This window comes from Gopherus evgoodei, chromosome 2 (assembly GCF_007399415.2).
Source record: "Gopherus evgoodei ecotype Sinaloan lineage chromosome 2, rGopEvg1_v1.p, whole genome shotgun sequence".
NCBI classification, from domain to species: domain Eukaryota; kingdom Metazoa; phylum Chordata; order Testudines; family Testudinidae; genus Gopherus; species Gopherus evgoodei.
The window spans coordinates 119,772,204-119,793,489 of NC_044323.1; the positions used below are offsets into that span (position 1 = coordinate 119,772,204).

Consider the following 21,286-nt stretch of genomic DNA (forward strand, 5'->3'; position numbering starts at 1 on the left):
AATGGTCTTGCAATTAAGGCAGGTGAATGTCACATATGAGAACTCAACTCTATCCCTGTCTATGCCAAAGACTTTCTGCATGATCAGGAGCAAGTCACAAACCAAAATGTTGGCAGGTGGCCCCTAGTGTGCATTCCTGATTTTCTGTGTGCCCAACTTGAGATTCCTGGGGCCAGATTTGCTCAAGCGGAGAGCACTAAGCTGCAACTGAAGTTAAATTGAAGCTGTGGTGGCCACTCTGCATCTCTGCCAGCAGGAACAGTGGTCTATAGGAATGAGAGAAGTGTTGTGAATTAGGGGGCTCACAAGTTCTAATCCTATCTCTGCCCGATTCAGTGTGACCTCTGGCAAATCTCCATATCAGTTTTCCCCATCTGTAATATGGCGTTAATAATGCTCTCTTACTTCAGAGGAACTGCGTAAATAAATGCATTAATATTTATGAGACACTCAAAAACTACAATGATTAGCACCCTGAAAAAGACTATGAGGAATTAATACTTATGTATTCACTGCAGGCTTTGGATAGTGTGCAGTAATTATGGCAGATGCCATACACTGAACGACAAGGATACAAATACTGAACAGCTGTCTCGCTTCCAGAACACTGTTCAGCCTATAACCTGACTGAGGCAGGGGATTGGTGGAAAATATATAGCCTTTAAGTACATGATCATATACTATCAGTGCAAATACACAAGGGGAAAGAATTAAGATTGTAAGTGTAACCTTAACTCTGGCATTTCCTAACTTCAAATGTTTGACTATGTAACAGATATTCTTTCAATATGCGTTTTTTTCCAATGTAATAATGCTATTTGTGTTAATTTTTTAAAAAACAACATTTACAGGATATGCAATATCAAGGTGAAATATGGTCCTCATAGTAATATTTCCTGATGGTTGTTTAAATTTCAAATGCAACAGTTTAAATGCAAAAGCGCATGTAATACAGCATAAATTTATCTGAGCCAACATTCCCACTGAAGTCAATGGGAGCACAGAGTGCATCCCAGGACAGTATTTGTTCTTACATTCTTAAAAGAAAACCAAAAGAAAGGAAAAACTCTACAATACTCATTTCTACACCGATACCACAGTGTACATTCACAGCTGAATAAACATGAAAGATTCAGAAACTTGGGAACTAAGAAATTCTGTAGGAAAATTGTTGCACAAGAGTATTGCACGTTACTTATCCAAGTAGTAGTCAAAGTATATAGTCCCCTGTAGCCATGTAAATAACATAACTCTATACTCAGAAAACAAATGTCTTTCAGCAAGAAACTTGATCAGTGATTACTAGTCACATGGAAAACTTCAATTTCAAAGTTCATCTCCTTTTGACATATCTTTGAGCAAAACAGTGTCAAATTGATTTTAAAGCAGAAAAGAATTTTTCTGCCATATTCTGAGCAAAATGTATTCGTTTTTGAGCAAACATTAAAAAGCAACAACTCACTGAGAAGGAACAGAGAAAACGTCAGCCCAAAAGGAGAACTTCTGAGAAAGTTACAAACCCGTTTCACTTGCTTTATGATTGAAGTCCATATGTAATCCTAACTATAGTGTTCCCCATTTGCCAGTGCAATTACTCTTATGCACTCTCACATGCACAGAGCTCTCTACCTTTTAGTCTAGTATGTTTATTAGAAGCAGGATTAATCTAAATGCCACATTTGGAAGTTATCTCCAGTGCTTCAGACATAGATACAGCAAAAGCAGATGTTAAAGTGGAAATAAAAATAGAGTACGTACTTACTTACTGCGTGTGTGTGTGTGCGCGTGCTTAAATTTAAGCTCCTGAATTTGTATTTAGGCATTTGCCTGATTTTAAGAATGATGAGCACCTAAAATCTCCCACTGAAATCAATGGAAGCTTTTGGTTGGTTAGTATTCTTGAGAAAGTAGGCAAGTGTTTAAATCTGGATTTAAGAGCCTAACGTTAAGCTCCTATTTATGAAAATCTTGGCCCCAATATGCAGTCACAGAGGCCCCCCAAAATCAGGCAATGAGGTTCCTGTGCCCACAGCAAGCAGCAACAGGGACTGTGCAGGTGGGGCAGTGGGTCCAATTCTATAACAGTGAACCCAAATGTTTGGTGCAGTGAGGAAGCTCGTGCTGCACTCAGACACTAGCTTCTAGGAGAATGTAGAGTCCAAGGGGCCAGAGGTACATTCTACAGGTTAAAACATGAAAGACACCCTGATGAACAGTTCATTTAGATAGATTTTGGCACTTTTTATATTAAATCTATTTGAAAATAAAATTGTTAACTCACCTCAACAAGCTGCTCTTTCTGCTCAGATAGCTTACAAGTACATTCTGCTACAGCTTCTAGATTTCCTTCTACTCCTGTGATTTTTAATGCCTTCAAAACCATGTGATCTGCATGGTATCTTAGCAGGTCTGCTGCCAGTGATGTGGCTGCATGGTGAAGCTTCAGTAGCAGTAAGGAAAAGAAAAAATAAGCATTGAAAGATAATCAACATGTGAAGCTAATATACAGTAAAAATACTTTAGCGATAGTGGATTCACCAGATCACCAAGAGGCAGGAATTTAAAAGAGAAAAACCTTACTGGTACTCAGTTCAGAGGAAGTCTGCAAAGAATGTTTGCACCTCAGGGGATTTATTCTGAAACTTCTACTCAGATACGTAAACTAAAATCCACTCTACGCTCAAAAAAAGCTGCGTATTCAAGCCTTTGGGGGGAAGACAGAAAAGCAGTTGGGGCAGGCCAGGGTATAAGTATTGCATTGCATCCCCCTGGCAATTACTGCAACTGGAATCAGCCCTCCTCTATACCAGCTACATAAGGTACTGAGGCCACCAGCTCTGTGTGAACAAGGATCAGTGATCCCTCTTCTTCCCCAAACCCAACATGACCTACTGATGGGGGAAGGCCTTTTCCACTGTATACTGTAGATACATAGGCAGAGCCAGATTAAGGTACAGACACTGGAGACAGTTCCTAGTATCCCAGCACCTGGACTCACAGGACATCAGAATCTCACCCTTAATGATTGCAAAGAAAAGCTTGAAAATGTGACCAGGTTGTGATCTAACTTAAGACAAGACACAAATGAGTAAAACAATAGCCCACATCACCCTCTTCCACAGTGGGGGAAAAAAGCCACAGGAGTGGGGCTCAGGGAAGGAAATCCCATGAAAATTCCTCCATACAATCCCAGAAGCAAGGACAGGTCTCCCCAGTATGTTATTGGGCCCACCTGGTAGATCCCTGGGAAGTCAAGGCCATCTACTTAGAAGACCTGCAGCTCCACACTAGCTGTGGCCCTATAACCCTCTTTCTCCAGCTGCCTGGCAACAGGAATCCACTGGCATCATAATACTAGGGACACTCCTGGCCATAGCTACAGTGTTGTCATTCTCATACTGTGAGTCTTGCAACAGTCCTAAAGCTCCGGTTGTGGACCCAGCGGAGTTCATTAAACTCTCAATTAAAAAAAAAAAAGTTTCCATTCCTCATGATTAGAGAGAGGAAACTGGCACAAGAGCACCCTAGAGCCTCAGAAATCAATGGTCAAAGACAAAACAATTACTTATAGGGCTATCAATTAATTACAGTTAAATCATGCGATTAACTCAAAAAAATTAATCATGATTATTCAGTTTTAATCACATTGTTAAATAATAGAACAGCAATTGAAATTTATTAAATATTTTGGATGTTTTTCTACATTTTCATATATATTGTATTCTGCGTTGTAACTGAAATCGAAAGGTATATTTTTATTACAAATATTTGCACTGTAAAAATGATAAAAGAAATATTTTTCAATTCAACTCATAGGATACTGTAGTGCAATCTCTGTCATGAAAGTGCAACGTACAAATGTAGATTTTTTTTTGTTTGTTACACAGATGCACTCAAAAACAAAATGTAAAATTTCAGTCTGCAAGTCCACTCAGTCCTACTTATCATTCAGCCAATTGCTAAGACAAACACGGCTTATGAATGTGTATAGAGAGGGAGAGGTGGGACACAGCCCCTCCTCCCAATAGAGGGAGCTGGAACATGCTGCAGCCGTGTTGCCTGGTCTGGCCCAGCCCACCGGAGCAGGCTGCAGCCGTGCTGCCCAGCCTGCCAGAGCAGCTCCAGCCAGGCCAGAGACTTCCTCCCCTGGCCCTCCCCAGATAACGTGGGAAGGGATGGGATGGGATAAAAGTCTGGTTTTCATTTTTGCCTTGTTATTAGTGCCTTCACAAACTTACTACAATACTTCTGCCTACCTAAATTCCTGCTATGTTTTCAATCACCTGTAGTATTCTTCATTTCGCATTGTAAACTCTTAGGTAATGTTGCCCAGTGCTATTAAATATTGCCATGTTTTAACCCAGAGCTGGGTTCATTGCAATGATTAAACAAATGATTCTTGCAAATATATTGCATGTATCACAGGAGGGACTGGCAACATAATTTTGGCAGCGTGCCATAATCTCTAAACATTCTAAGGGTAGGCCTCCACTACTACTGTAGTGATCAGCTAACTTTAAATAAAAGGCACGTCCTTTGCCCCAAAGCAATCTCCCTACTGAGTTTATAAAGTGGTATTTAAACAACGGAGGTATTATAGTGTCTTAAAATTGAATCTTTCATAATGAAAATTGTAAAGCAACCTAAATATAGGGGCTGCTGCAAGATTTTGGAACCCTCAGAAGCAGAATTAGCTTGGCTCCTGATGGATCAATTTAGAGAGGCAGGAGATGTGGGAGAGTGAGGCAGGTTAGACTTCTCAGCCACACCCAGAACCTGGCCCCAGAGGACCAACCCCTTCACCACTTCACAGGTGCAGGATAAGAAGCCCTGGAGCCCAAACAGCTGTGAACCAAGACTGCATGAGTTAGGCTCACCTCTACTGAGAGGTGTTAATAGTTCTTTAACCTTCACGAACCCTTCATTAAGGAAGGCTTCATTCCCCACAGAGAGCCACAAAAGCTAGGAATGTAGAATGCAGATTTTTAATATGTCAAACCCAGTGGCACCCAGTTAGCTCCACTGCCTCTCAAATAATCTGCTTGGCTACACTGTCAATAAAGCAGGGCTTCTCATGCACCCACTGGGTAAGTGTATTGTATATCCTCTTCTAGTGTTTGGTTTACAGAGGATAACTATTCTGCTGCTGCCAGTTAATTTAGTAAGTCTTCAAACTTAAGCGGTAGAAGTCTGTGTTGCAGTGTTGAGTGGTTCAGGGTTCAAACTGTTGACATTACATTTGTACAAAACAGAAGTTGTTTTTAATTTTTTTTTTTAAGACTAACAATGGAAATGATATTAAAAACGACATTATAAGAAAGTTATTTAAGGTTGCAAAGTCAATCACTTCCTATGCAAATTAAATCTGGCCCCTTTATGCATATGTATTATGAGCTGGTGTTAACTGATGATCACATACTATTTTCAGTGCACAGGATGGATGGCGGCCAGGGAATAAGTCAGAATTGTGTGCAGAACAAGTCCCTACCCCGTTTACTCTAGAAGTAGGCAGGTATGTACAGAATGAGACAGGTGTCCTGTGGTTAAAACAGGTGAATGTCGCAGAAGAGAACTATTCTATTGTTGTCTCTGCCACAGACTCTCTTATGATAAGCAAGTCACATCAAAACGTTGGCAGGTGGCTAACTGCGTCTTCCTCATTTTCTGGATGCCCAGCTTGACACGCCTGAGGTGTGTTAAGCAGTCTGTTGCAAATGAAGTCAAACTGAAGCTGTGTATGCTGAACAGCTCTGGATGGAGGGATAAGGAAAGGAATGAGAGTCCGTCCGTCCAGAGTTCAAATTAGGGTTCTGCTAATGACTTGCAGTACAACCTCTACTCCTGGGGGGGATTACGTGCCAAAAAGTTAAAAATTCTGTGCACAATATTTTAAAATGCAGCAAAATTCTGCATATTTTATTTGTCAAAACAAAACAAAACAATCATGCCAGTTTCAATTATTTTGGTAATTTATTTTAAAATATCTGTCCACAAATATGTCTAACAATACAAACACACAACAAAATTCAGAAAATGTTTTTCGACAAATAAGATTCTTTACTAAACTTTGAGTAATTAATTTAAACTACAATATAGAAACTTATTTCTTGCACCCCTCAGAAGCAGTGCAAACGCTTGGAGGGAGTTAGGGGTAACAGAAGAGCTGAGGGAGAGGGAAGGAGCCTGGGAATGAACCTGGAGGGTTCCTGGGTGTGGGAGAAGCATGGAACAGGGTTTTTTTTGGGGGGAGGGGATTGTTGGGGAGCTGGGGACCCTCCCCTACACAGACTCCTAGCCTCTGCCATTCAGTTAAGAATATCTGCCCCTGTCCTTGTGTGGCCCCACAGCCCCCGTCCTCATGTGGCCATATTCTGCGGAGAAAAAAAAATCTGCAGAAGACATGAATTCTGCATGTGCAAAGTGGTGCAGAATTCCCCCAGGAGAAAACTTCAGGCAAGCCACTTTGTCTGTTATTCCAACCGTAAAATAGGAACAATAATTCTCGTATCACCCAGGGAGTTGAGAAGATAAGTTCCCTAATATGTTTGTGAGGCACTCGGATACTAGAGTGATGAACACCATAAAAAAGACCATTAGGAAATCACTAATTCTATATTCAGTGCAGAATTTGAGTTGTGTGCAGTAAACAAGGCATAAGGCCATCCACTGAACAAGGATAAACCAGAATACCAAATAGCTGCCTCATTCACTGAGCAACATCCACCCTGTGCACTGAATGAGGCACAGTTCCCATGGAGGAAAATAAAACAGCACTAATTATACAATTAAACAGCATTAATTAAAGACTGAATCATCATACATATGCACATGAAGATCAAATTGAGATTTCAAAATCAACCTAAATTCTGACACTTCTAACGTTCAAGATCTTGACTTAGCACCTAAAAAGCTATTTTAAGCAGTTTTTTTATGTAATATTTAGAGTGCTTTTGAATTTTTCAGGATAAAAATGTGCAAGATGTCAGATACTACTATGAATAATTGCAGTTCCTACAATAATCTTGGTAAATAATTAATTTCTAGTTTTTTTAGGCTACATTTTAACAATATCTATTCATAGATTCATAGACTCTAGGACTGGAAGGGACCTCGAGAGGTCAAGTCCAGTCTCCTGCCCTCATGGCAGGACCAAATACTGTCTAGACCATCCCTGATTGTAGCAAGATACCTGAAAAAATGTTTTTGTAAGGCACATATTTAATATATTTCATAGTGAAAATAAGTAAGTTTTCTTTTCAATTGCAATAAGTAAAATGCAAAGAAATTGCAAAAGCCATTTATTCAGTTTATCACAACTACATGTGGATATGGCAACAATTACCAGTTAACATAACTCCTGGTTTCTTAAAAATCCTGTGAAGAAAGTACTACCTTTGTATTCAGTAAACTTGGATGCATGCATAGCTCTGATTAAAGAGCAAAATCTCGCACTAAACTGGCAGATTATATAGTGTTGTTGTAGCTGTGTTGGACCCAGGATATGAGAGACACAAGGTAGATAAGGCAATATCTTTTACTGGGCCAACCTCTGTTGGTGGAAGGTACAAGCTTCCGAGCTACACAGAGCTCCTCTTCGGGTACGGGGAAGTAAGCAGAGTGTCTGAGATAAATGTAAATTGGGACAGAAGCCAGTCCACTAAAAGATATTACCTCACCTCTCTGCAGATTATATATATGCATTTGAAAATGTACTACTTGTTCCTGCTTCCTATGAAGAAGTTTTTAATTGACTTCTACAGCAGCACTGACTCCATTGGGAAATTCATTAAAGATCAGATCCTGTAACATTTACTTACACAAACAGTTCTTACTTCTAGAAGTGTCCCACTGTTTTCTGCTCACTTGAGTAAGTGTTGCAGGATAAGATTCTATGATACTACCTACAAGTATAAAGTTAAGCCTATCAAAGTGTTCAGCTGAGTCAACAGAACAATGTATAGCATGTAATATGATGTTTATGCCTTTGCAGAGTCAGGGCCTTATTTTGCATTACACATGTGAAAATAAAGGAGATTCAAAATCTCCTTCAGACTGTGTTTATATAAGCTGTACTCACTTCTCTTCTGAGTTCATTCATACACTGGCATGTTTTTAGTATGGCTACTTCCAAGTCTTCGGCGATATCCTTTGTTTTCTGGCTTTGCTGCAAGGAAAAGACAATCAAACATTTAAAACAAAATACCCCAACTGATGTACAAATTATGCCAGGCAGTGTTAACTAATGCATTTATTTATTCATCACTGAATCAAGAATCTACAAAAAACAATTAATGGTGCCAGACCATCAACTTTATTTTTATTCAGCAAGGATTTTTCAGTTTTGAACATTGAGTCCTTTTTGAGAAAAGAGGGCTTTTTTATTTAGTATCAGCTATCAAATCTCTATGCCTGAACCATCCTGTTAAGCTAGCTAAAGCTATTCCAGTTTTTAAAAGCCCACGAGTAGATTTTATAAAAAACCTCACTATCTAAAAAAAGAGTAATTCATCAAATTAATGTTTGTCATTTAAATTCAAGAGGTTTACTTAATAAATAATAGAATAAATCTTTTTCTATGCCCTACAAATTTTAACTGTTCCTGTAACATAAAAACTGTTGCTATGAATCTTTCATTCAATTTATACAAAAACAAAGCTTTCCTGATTGGAATTTGTGTGTATTTGCAAAACAAGACAACCTGCACAAAAGAGGTGAAGGAGGATGCATGTTGAAAAAAAGGTAGGGGCTAAAAAGTTTCTCTTTCTCCAAAACTTGTTGGGGGGAAAAATTATCTTAATTAAGAGCATCAACACAAGATGGATGTGGTCAGATTTAAACCTTTTCTTGACTCAGTCTCTCTAACAGCTACAAACAGATGAATAACACAGATTCTGGACTGTGTGTGGCACAATTTTTTTAAAAAAAGGAATAGCTGCCCAGTCTGATAATGTATCTTTTAAAACACATCTTAAACCAATATTCCTGATTGTTCAATGTTTCTTGAATTTCTTTATACTTTCTTTCAATTGCCTTCTCCAGAAATATACTCCATAACAACAGGCAAAAAATTATATTAAAATGGAGTTTGTAATATTTCTGGGGGAGATAATTACAATATTCTTGTAATGTTTTTACTCTTATGTTCTGATATGTTCTCTCTAATTTAGCTCCTGGTTAAGGCAATTTTTTGTCTGTCAGAATGTGACACTTTGGCTCAACTGAAAAGAAAGTCTCGGGAATGTCTAAACTCCTATGGTACTGGGTAGATTTGCAGTACCGAGGGAGGTGTCTGTTTCAACAAGTCACTTTCATTAGAAGTTGTCAGTTCAGATAATGTTGAGTGCTTTGCAGGTAACCAAGTGGCATGAAATGGCAGTTTAGACTTCTGTGATACCAAGGGAGTCATATGTCTAGGTTCTGAAGGTTACATACCAATAAAGTCTGTTGGTGTGAGCTTCTTGGAAGCAGAAATTTTCTCTCAGCTATCACAATCATGTTTAGATGGTACTGAGGATGTTTTAGGTACAGAAGTACACTTGGTAGCACGGCTCTTAGAAGTTCTACGAGTAACCAAAAGGAGCCTGGAACCTCAGTAGTACCTCAGCACTCAGTTGATTTTTGCAAAGATCAAGACTTTTTCCTAAAGTGGACTCTTTATGAGGAGAACTAAAACTCCTTTTTTTAGTGGCCTTCCCAGAACCTTCTGATGCCTTTTCCCACAAAGGCTGAGGCAAACACAGTGCTGATGTGATTGGGGCACTATGTTCACTCAGAGGCTGATGTACAAGAGTTGGGGAGGGGAAATCCTGGCCTGGATCTGAGGGAAGGCAAAAACAACATTACATCATAAGTAAGGCTACATTTATGGAGGACCTCCATGACATTCTCTGCTTCAGCCCCAGGGACTGCAAGACACTGGAGCGGGCAGCCAGCGGGGCACTGGCAGGGTTCCAGTGACAGATAACAGCAGAGAAAGGTGGTCCCCTGCAAGGTTCCAGCAACAGGTCATAGACTCCTGAGGGGGCCCTCCTCAGGGTTTCAGCAGCGGGTGACAGCCTTGTGGAGGGTGCGAGGGAGGAGCAGGATTCCTCGGGCGAGCGGCTGAGTGTGTTCCATTTTCTCTTTGGGAAACATCGTCATAGAATATCAGGGTTGGAAGGGACCTCAGGAGATCATCTAGTCCAACCCCCTGCTCAAAGCAGGACCAATCCCCAGACAGATTTTTACCCCAGTTCCCTAAATGGCCCCCTCAAGGATTGAACTCACAATCCTGGGTTTAGCAGGCCAATGCTCAAACCACTGAGCTATCCCTCCCCCCCGAGGTCATCCTCCATAACTGGTCATCCTCCAGCTTCCAGCCACCACGGGCAGAAGGGGAACCCCACATTTCCCAACCACCAAGATAGTGGGGGGAAACCAAGGACCTGGAAAAGCAGAAGTCACAGACAGGGCATGGCTTCCACAAATTTTTGTTTAGTGTCCGTGACACGTCCATAACTTTTACTAAAAATAACCATGACAAAATCTTAGCCTTAATCATAAGGATCTCACACTTTTGCCCAGCTCTACTCTTAAAGTCTGAGCAAATATTGCCCTTCTGTGGGACGTGCATGTCCCCCAAACAACTAATGCATTCGGAATGTCTATTACTGATTGTCTCGGCAGGTGAGTCAATGCTTAAATCCTAGAGATCCTGGCATATTCCCGAAATGTATACAACATTGAGGGAAACCTCTCCATATGGGGAACCAGGAGAAGGAATAAACAAAAATGAGAAATTATGAAGGAAAATGTAACACCAATAACTACATTAAAACTACTACTAAGAATTGCAAAGTTAAGCTTGAACAATAATAAGTCGGCATGCTAGATCTCAAACAAGGTAGTTGAGAAGGAACCCACGAAACCCTGTATACCCTTAGTAGAGGGCATGAAGGTGAGAAGGGTACATGCATGGGCTGAGCAGGTGCTGCTACCAAAAATCTCTGATCCAAGGTGTATGCATGCCTCAGGTGGAGCACCCACAGGGACACTACTCAAACAAGAATCTTCCTTTCTTCTTCAAGTACTGGTCCCTAGGGAGGTTCACCGCAGGTGACTCCCAAGCAGTGTTTACTGAGGAGGCAGTTGCAAGGAAGTGCTCTGTACCACAGTTCATAAGATCACTGAACCAAAGGAGGCATCCTCAGCTAAGGCTTGCATCAGGGAATTGTGCCTGGTAAACATGTGAAAAGAGCCTTAGGTTGCTGCTCTACAGGTCTCAGGGAATTGGATTCCTTGCAGGGAAGCTCATTCCATGAAGGGAGCTTAAGTTCTGGTGGAATGAGCCCTGATAGACTGAGACAGAGGGGTTTCTGCAAGCTCATGGCAGAGGAAGATGCAGTGGAAATCCATTCATGAGTCTTTGGGAAGATATTGCCTCTTTTTTCATCCTCTCAGCAATGGAAATTGTGATAGACCCAGGCCAGTTGGGAACAGCAGAGTAGTTGAAGGGAGATACACTGGCCACGGGATAAGCAGTTTTCTGTTCCCTGAGCTACCAGAGCAGGAGCTGCTCCAGGCTAATGAGAACACCTGTCTCCAATTAACCTGTTAAGAGTCAAGTGAGACTGTTAAGCAGCTGACTCTAATTAAGGCCCCTCTGGTGCTATCAAAGGGCTCACTCCAGTCAGACCAGAGGGAGCGAAGTGCATGCAAGGAACTGGGAGCAAGAGGCATGCAAGAAGCTGAGAGTGAGAAGACATATTGCTGGAAGATTGAGGAGTACAAGCATTATCAGACATCAGGAGGAAGGTCCGGTGGTGAGAACAAAGAAGGGGTTGGGAGGAGGCCATGGGGAAGTAGCCCAGGGAATTGTAGCTGTCGCATAACTGTACCAGGAGGCACTCTAGACAGCTACAGTCCGCAGGGCCCTGGGCTGGGATCTGGAGTAGAGGGCAGGCCCGGGTTCCCCCCAAACCTCCCAACTCCTGATCAAACACAGGAGGAATTGACCTGGACTGTGGTTTCTACCAGAGGGGAGGGTCTCTGGGCTGTTTCCCAACCCACAGGGTGAAACTGTGAGGCGCGCAAATCTGCCAATAAGCACAGGACCCACCAAGGTAGAGGAGGAACTTTGCCACAAAATGGATAACCACAAAGATCTTCTAAAGGGCCTTGCCCTGTCCAGGTAGAAGGCCAGAGCTCTACATTATTGTTTCCCCCTCTCTCCTGGCAGGGGTGATAGCTGTTAGGAAGGCCATTTACATCGATAAAAGTAACAGGGTACAGGAAGCCAAGGGATCTAGTGGCAGGGTCCTATGCTGCAAAAGCATCAGGTTCAAATCTTGATACTGATATGAATGTTCTGACAATGTCTGTTAAGAACATTGCTGGTATAGGATGGGTGAAAATTAAGCAGTTCACCACCACAGGATGAAAGGCTAAATGTATCCATAGCAAACTAATGGACAGGCCTGATGACTTGAAGTAGAGGAGAGGAGATTGTCCAGGACAAGAGGAAATCCAGACTCCTCCAGAGGTAAAGCATGCATTTGGCTCTACAGGAAGAACTGCTTGCATTTGGTAATGTAACACTTTCTTGTAGAAGGTTTCTTACTATTGGGAAGGATAGATTGAACCTACTCTGAGAAGAATCTCTAAACTTGTTGCACAACCAAAAACCAGGCTGCCAGATGGAGGGATGGTTTGTCTTCCCTTTGCTCTGTGACAGCAGGTCTGGAAATGACTGCAGGTGAACACATGGGTGGGAGGCTATCTGCACAGCCATCATGAACCAGAACTGCCATGGCCACCATGGCGCTATTAAAGTCACTGTCGCCTTGTCCCACTTGATCTTTCAGAGGGTGCCACCACAGCCATGACTTTTGTAAAAACCATTGTCCAAGACAAGAGGACACAGCAGTGTATAATACCAGCCAAATGGGTTTTAGACATCATTGCAGCTGGTGCATGATTGAATTCCTGCCCTCACCCCCAAACAAACAAACAAAAAAACCCTTCCCCATCCCTATTCAGGGACACTTCTCATGAGAGGATTCTCAGCAAGGAGCTGGACTCTTTAGTCCAGTTAGGGGCAATAGAGCCTGTATCTCCTTGTCACAGGAGTGGGTGGAAGAGCTTTTACTCCAAATACTTTCTAATTGGCTGAAGACCCATCCTAGACCCCAGGCAGCTGAACATTTTCATCTGCCATTCAGGATGATTTTAGCCAGGCTGCTATAATCCCCTCCCTGAATGCAGGTGACTGGTATACAGCTCTCAATTTGAAGTATGTCTATTTCCATATAGCTACCATCCAGCACTGAGGAAATTCCTGCATTTCACTGTGGACTTAAAGCATTTCCATTATGCGGTTTTGCTCTGGCCATTTGAAGAATGTCTTTGTCATTATGAATAACAGGAAACCCTCTACAATAAAGTGTTGTGCTGCCAAATGAAAGCAGTTCTCCCTATGGCATGAGATGCATAATTTGCCTCTGGAGGAGTTTGGATTTCCTCTTGTCTTGGACAATGGTGGCCTTAGTGCTGTGTGGTATGGCCGGTGCAAATGGCAAGTGATCCTTTCTAACTATAACTAAATTAATAATACAAAAACTAATTTACATGTCAAAGTTTGGGCTAATGTTTGAGGGCTACAGATATAGGAAGGCTCTGTCTCAGATCATAGGCAATAGGAAAGGCTCTGGAAATCAGAGGAACTCAATAAGAGCAGAAATTTGTCAGGAACTTCCCAGGAGAGGGATGTGTGTCACTTAGCCCAGGGAAAGTAAGCCCTGCAGGAGGAGATAATTTGAGGGATATGAGCTGGGGAGAGGAAAGATGCTCCAGACACATTAAAGTCAGTACAAGAGCCTGGTCAGCATGGATCTCGTTGGGAATGTAGGCCTTCTGGTGGGCGAGCTGAGGCGGGGATCGAGGTCGCGGCGAAGGAGACCTGCGACTGCAATCCAATGCCTGAGGGCGTTCCGCAAGTCTTTGCTGCTGCACTCCAGTGGACTTGCTTTTCAATGCTGGGGGTGGGGCTGCCTCAATCACCTAGTGTGGCACCTGCAGAGTCAGTCAGCTTTGCTCTTTAGCCGCCGGAACCGCTTCAGGCCATGAAGGCCCCAATGTGGGCTGGGAGCACTTGCCACTGCCCGGTGCGGGGGGGCGGGTTCCTGACCAGGCTTGAGGATCTGACCACTGCAATATCCCCTTGAAGCCCCAAAGCGGGCACATGGCCTGACATAGGTCCTTTGCCCATAGGCCCTTGGTCCTTCGGCACTGAAGGGCTCCACTTCTTCAGCTGCTTTCTGGGCACCAGTGAAGGGGAGAGGTGCTGGCCGAGTCCAGTGCTAGTGGTGTGCTCCACACCAAAGCTGATTCACTCAGCACACGGTCAGTGGTGGTGGACTCCAGTACAGGACAAAGAGCCAATTCCATTAGGAGATCCCTCAAGCAGATAGCCCGCTTCTTCTGGGTACAAGGGTGAAAGTTTTTACAAATACGACACTTGTCCTTCCTCAGGCTTTCTCCCAGACACTTGAGACAACTGTCGTGTGGATCACTGATGGGCACTGGTCTGCTGCATGTCAAACACAACTTAAAGCTGGGTGAGTGGGGCATGCCGTGCCTAGGGTTAAGTCCCAGACAGGACTCTAACTGCTAACTATCGACTATACTCAACAGCTACTTAGGCAACACTATCAACAAACTATTTACAAAACGCTCTAAGGCATGAAGTCCATTGTGGACAAGGAGAAACCTCTCGTCTTTGCTATGCAAGGAAAGGCACTCGGACTAACCACCATGGGCAGTAAGAAGGAACTGAGAGGGCAGAGGGCCAGTGGCACCTGATATAGCCCTGCATGGGAGCACTACTCCAGAGGCTGCCACAGCTGGCCCTAAGAATACCTCTAAGGCAGAAGTCTCCGGCAACTGTGCACATACACACCTAAAATAGAATTGACATGAGCAAGTACTCAAAGAACTTTAAAACAAAACCAAGAGGAGAGATTCTGATCTGGAGTAAGGGCCTGGAAAGCACATGCCTTAATCCAGCCCTGAAAGGGGCAAATATAGGATGGAATGTACTTCATCGCCCATATTTTATGGGAAATCAGTACTGTCAGACACAGGACCCGAGTCCCTTCTGCCTAGATATAAAATGGATCCTAAATGCAAAATCCATTAAACTGAACCCCATAAAGCCATTCCTTACTGGAGTCAAGAGGAAGAATGAAGACTGAGGGAGGAAGTCTAAGAAATATCCCTTCCGTAGGGTATACAAAGCATCTTTGTCCTATACAAATAAAGTCTTAGGAACTGAAGCTTTCCAAACTGCTGTCAGGCTTTAGTGATTACTAGTAGAGTGCTAGTAAAGCTTTATCTTGCTTAGGATTCCCCAGAAGCACCTGCAAGAGAACTTTAAACATGAAGCAACAGAGGAAAGAAGAAAGATCTTTTATGTTGTTGCCCCAGGACAGAGGCATTTAAACCTGCATTTTCCTGAGGCTCAGAGAGCTTACCCAAATCTGTGGCTCAACTGACTACTGCCAGCAAAAGAACTGCCACCTCTCAGCTGTTGCCTGGAACAAGATAAGTACTAGAGGTACAGCATAAACCCTCAAACAACCCAATTAACTGAATTATAAATCTGTATACATAATCTACACCATGGCCCAAGCTCCAGTGCCTGGGCTCCTGAATCAGGTGGGTTCTAGAAATGGACAGTAGCCTAATACGTCTCCTAGCTACCACAGTGCAGAAGAAACAAGATGACAACCTTGCTGAATCACAAGTAATATCAAAGATTACGGTTTTGGGATTTTTTTAATCTAATGCAGAGTTGAAGGAAGGAACAGTTGAAGATTCCTGAAAGGTCTGTGACTCTCTTAAGAACCTCTGGTATCAAAGGCTTTGTTGAACATGTAGTTACTCTTAAACAGTACCTGGGACTGCTGGTTTTAAGGGACAGTGTGGTATGCTGGACAGCAGCCAGATCTGTTTCTTATCTATGACAAAGGAGGAAGTTAAATGAAAATCTTTTAATGTCACAAGCAGTTCTGCAGAGTACTGTTAGTAAACACAGACCCTCTTCATGTGTCCTAGTGTTCTCTCTACAGTACTGTACAGGGCAGTAACTCTTCAGGAGAGAAACTGGAGGAGAAATAAAGCAGGAAATGGCTACTCTTAGCCCATGTCCAGACTAACCCGCGGCATCGGCGGGTTAAAATCGATTGCTCGGGGATCGATATATCGCGTCTAGTCTGGACGCGATGTATCGATCCCCGAGCGCGCTTACATCGATTCCGGAACTCCATCAACCCGAACGGAGTTCCGGAATCGACACGGAGAGCCGCGGACATCGATGCCGCACCGTCCAGACGGGTGAGTACCTCGATTTTAGAAATTCGACTTCAGCTACGTTATTCCCGTAGCTGAAGTTGCGTATCTAAAATCGATTTTAATACCTAGTCTGGACGTGGCTACAGAGCTGCACATACTGTGCCTTAAAAGGGAAAGAGCCAACAGTGGCATCCATTTCAGGCATTAAGCATGGCCTATGGAGGATATTGCTAACATATCATTTTAGCAGGGATCTACCATTCAGAATTAATGTTTCCTAATAACACTGACAGAAGATGGTAAAATCCCTTTTCATATTTTTCCTTTTAAAAGCATCCTTACTAGGCAAGTCTTCTCATGAGCAGGCTGTCTCCTCAACACCTAATTGATTCACATGAGACAATTAAACTCCTTGACTATCAGCAAGTGATTATGTAACTTATAAGCTCATGAAACTCCACTACTACTGAACTAAGAACAGGAACAATTAAGAACTCCTGGCTGCAGACTCTGAATCACCCAGACAGGAGACAAAGGAATAAGACCTCTGCTTCCTCAGCATATGAGACCTTTAAGATTCCCCTTCAGAGGCTCCTATCTCTTTCAACACCCCCTTTCTGGGAGGACATCCTGAAGAGGACAGAGTGCATTCAGATTGGTTACACCCATTTGAGGAGGCAGGGACCTATTGTCTGAAACCTATGGAGTCACAAGGGCGGCAGCAGGCAGGGAATAACCATCACCAGCGAGGGCTCTTCCCAATCACAGTTCCCACAGAAACAATAATGAGAGAGTCAATGATTGCAACATAGCCATGGGAGGAGCATCTCATTAAGAAAAATGAAAATCTCTGGGCAGACAAGCACCCACAGAGGACCATACTGGGAGCTGTGGTTTCCAGTGTAGAATGAAGAACTACCAGACTCGGGACCAGAGTGGAGGTTATGAGTGTTGGGTTTGATGGCTTAGCAAGATCACAAATACAGAGAGGATGCCCTTTGGCCAGAGTCAGTCTATATTCCCTACAGCAAGCACCTTTGTCCATCTTTGCAATGGACAGTGCTCCACTTGCTGCAGGGACCCAAATGGTCACTCATCTCCAAAAATGGATGGTCACACACAGCCATCTTTGGACAATATATTATGCTTGCATTCAAGATACATTGTTTTGGCCATACTATTAAACTCCACAGCTAATACACACTGCTACTGGGGAGGAGATGAGAAAGGAACAGTAAGGAATACAGGTTTGTCATCAAAACCCAAGTCTACAAATTATATCCTCAAGCTCAGACCAAAGCTGCTGTGAAGAGCTGGTCCACATGGCACAGAAGCAGCAACTCTGGGGCTGTGTTGCAGTTACCAGATTATATAGGAAGAGTTTAGGGGGAACCAATATGTTTAGCCAGTTAGCTGCTTTTGTAGCATTTGTGGGCATGATAATCATCAGTTCCAGACTCAAGAATTCTGTGTATAAGACAAAGTACTTGATAGACAGTTACGTTACAAGTGACTCTTTCTGTACGTTGCTTGTGTATTCTTCGACATGAGTCACATATGATCCTTGTTCAAAAGCTTTAAATATCAGTCCATAATTTTTTTTTAAAAAAGTAAACAGTAAGTAAGGTTTTTAACTGGACTACAGATTAACCCAATATTTTCCAAAGTGTGGGACACTCTGCCTGAGAAAGCACAGAGGAGCCAACCAGGGAGAACCCAGGCCTCTCAATTATTCTCTAGAGCCTCAGCTTCCGTTAAAAACATCAGTTTCTACCTGTTAAAATTAGGAAGAAAACCTTGAAAACGTGAGCCAAATATGAGTGCGATGTCTGCCCATTTGAGTGCACACTCATTCTGAGTAGACTTTCAACATTACATCGGGGGGCTGACAGGGCTGCACAATTGTTTTCATATTCCTGAAAGGGAATTTAGCTTTCAAAAGTTTTGAATGTTCTGAATTAGCCTGTACACTGAGTTTCAGTGAAACAAATAAAACTGACCGCCTATACCAATTTAAAACCTCCACAAGGAGCAAATTATTTTTGAACACTAAAAATATTGGAAAACTAGGACACATGATTAAGTGTCCCATTAGTATATTTTAATTTAAAATATTCCACTGGCTACTACTTTTCTTTTTAATTAAAAAGCTGATAATTATTTTCTCTCTTCCCAAAAGAGAGAGTAAATAATTATCTCATTACTCAACAGTAATTCTTTTAATCAAATAAAGAGCAACAACTGGCTCTGAAAAGAATGCCATGAAATTGTTCACCACAAGGATGGTGGCCAGAATTCAGAGCATTAGGGGGGAAGAGAAGCAGATAGACTAAAACAATGGAAAACTAAAATATCCTCAAGTCTGCAAGAATGATGTAGAAGACTGGGGTAGAGGTCGTTATAATGAACTGCTTTTTGATATATTATATACATTCTGTTTTCTTAAGCCAAAAAAGAGTCTAAAAAACATATTTTTCTTTCCAAAGTATAGATGAAAAGATTTACTTTGCTAAAAAGCTCTTACAGCTTGCATCCATACTGAAACCAGCTGCTCTAGTTCCATTTTAGCCTGCTTGGACTGCTCCAAGATGCGTTCTCTGTGCTCATGGCTGGTGTAGGCAGAATCAGTAAAATCTTCTGTGTGTTCCAGAATGAGTTCCAGCATTGCTGAAAGATTCTCCTTAGAGAAAAAATAAAGATTCTCCCGTAGACCTTCCACCTTATTCTGTAAAGGATAAAATTCAGTTCTCTATGAATCATTCACATAAATACAGATAGCGGATGTATTGTGCGTTTTTCCCCACCCTTCAGCTTTTCTTTAGCCTATTATTAGCACTTTCTAACAATGAGAAATTATTTTACCCACCCGCAGCCATCCATTTTCTTTCTTCACCTACTAGCACCATTAGCAACATAATTTATGTCTCACCACTGAAACAAACAGCAAAGTTAAGCATATTTCAATATTTCTGTACTATAATAGTTCTGCTGTGAATACTAAGATAAACCCAGTCTAATGACTGTTGCTAAACAATGTGGTATTCAAGTTTTGTTTGTAGTCTTTTACACATCCGCCTGCATTCAAAATGTTTATAAAAAATTTACATATAGTAAAGTGGATATTCTTGGGCAGCTGCATCATGGGAATTTTGACCAAATTTTAGGTGCAGAGATATGGAAAAAAGAGTAGCACAATCTCCAGGGAATGGATATATCAGATAAGATCAAAGTCAGGGTGCAAAGGGCCAGCCTCTCCCCTGATTGCCATCCTCAGGAATAAATCTTGGGCAGGACAGACTGTCAAATATTCAGCTAAGATATCCCTTTAATCAGAAACATGTTCTCGGTGGGATGTGATATCTAATGGAATTTTAGAAGAGCAAGATTAAATGAGCAGAAGAGATGATTTTGCATTTGAACAGTTTCTTCAAAATGACAGTTTGCTCTTTTACACTCTTTCCACAGAAGGGTGATGTTTTTAGTGTGTAGATTTTAAAATGTTAATTACCAGTGATCAACTAGGAGCTTCCTTAGTTCACCTCCTAATGACTTATTTTAGGGAAATGCTGGCTGAGACATTATGGGTACATCTACACAGCACACTAAGCCCAGACCTGTGTGACCCATGCCTGCAGATTTGGCATTTCCATGTCTGCCCTTGAACATCCACAATGCATTGGAAATGCAGGCCTCACAGCCATGCTGGCACATCCATACTACAATAAGCAGACCCAAGTCACAACTTCAGCTTTTGTGGGTTTGTGGGCTATTGCACTCTTGCCAGATGTAGTTGCTCTAGGGCTTGGTTCACAGAGGGTTGTGGGAGAACTTGTCTGTCCCTTGGGAGTTGATTGAGAGTGTTTTGGGTGGTTTTACCCCAAGAACACATCCTGCCAACCCATTTTGTGTCTGTATACTCCCAGCAGCCAGAGCAGATAAGGGTATTGTCATTCCAGCTGCAACCCAGCTGATGCTGCTCATACCTTTTGCCTTAGTCGCAGATTTCCCCTATGTATACCAGTGCTTCTGGAGCAGGGATTGGTTGAGAATGACCAGCAGTAAGTCCTGAACTTTCGCATGAAGAAGCAGTTATTCCTGGAGGTCTGTGATCAGCCTTCCCTACCTTCCAGCGCCAGGACACCCATATAATGGAGGTCATGCTAGTCCAAACAGAGATCGCTATAGCCATAGGTATGGAATAGCCACCAGACTACTATAGTTTGGAATTGGCAAATCAACTGTGAGGGTTGTTGTGGCAGAGGTTTCTGGGCAGAGGATGTACCCAAAGGTGATGGGCATTACAAATGTTCCTGAAATAATTGCTGGCTTTCAGTGAATGAGTTTTCCAATCTGCACCCGACCCACAGAGGGACTCATGCCTATAAATTATAGGCTGAAAGCATGAGTACATAAACCACAAAAGGTACTACTGCATCGTTATGCAGGCCCTGGTCAACCACGGGGGCCGATTCATGGACACCAATGTCCGACACACTGACAGGGTGAATGATGCCAGGATGTTCTAGAGATCAAGACTTTACCATCATGGAGAAGCTGGGATATTATTCCCATTGAATGACATTCTGATAAATGGAGTCACTGTCCCTACTGTTATTCTAGGAGATCCCACTTACCTGTTGCCATGGCTTATGAAACAATAACCCCAATTCAAAGGACCTAGCAAAAGAAGGTTCAGCCATACACTCAGTAGCTGTAGGAAGGTCCTGGAATGGGACGTTAACATCGTTGACTTGCTGCTTTATTCATTCTCTACACTGTTCTGCTGTCCAACTGATCTCCAACACTGCCATCCACTTGGATACAGTTTCATAGACATGATCATTTCTTGCGCTCTTGATGAAGCTGAACGTTTTGCTCACTTTGCACCAGAGTTTAACTAGAATCCAGCTCTGTTTCTCTGGCCAGCTGGCAATGCGCTTGATGCAGGACTTGATCT

The 21,286-nt window shown here is 42.4% G+C and overlaps 1 protein-coding gene across 2 annotated transcripts in view; it reads right to left on the minus strand.

The window, feature by feature from the left end:
- The window catches only part of CTNNAL1 (catenin alpha like 1), a 165,714-nt gene that overhangs the window by 46,479 nt on the left and 97,949 nt on the right, over positions 1-21,286 (minus strand). For both annotated transcript variants that reach the window (XM_030551619.1, XM_030551620.1), the window contains exons 7-9: positions 18,854-19,054; positions 8,078-8,164; positions 2,282-2,440 (exon numbers count right to left, since the gene is read on the minus strand). In XM_030551619.1, coding sequence (XP_030407479.1) covers positions 2,282-2,440; positions 8,078-8,164; positions 18,854-19,054 — 447 coding nt within the window. The remainder of the gene's footprint in view (positions 1-2,281; positions 2,441-8,077; positions 8,165-18,853; positions 19,055-21,286) is intronic.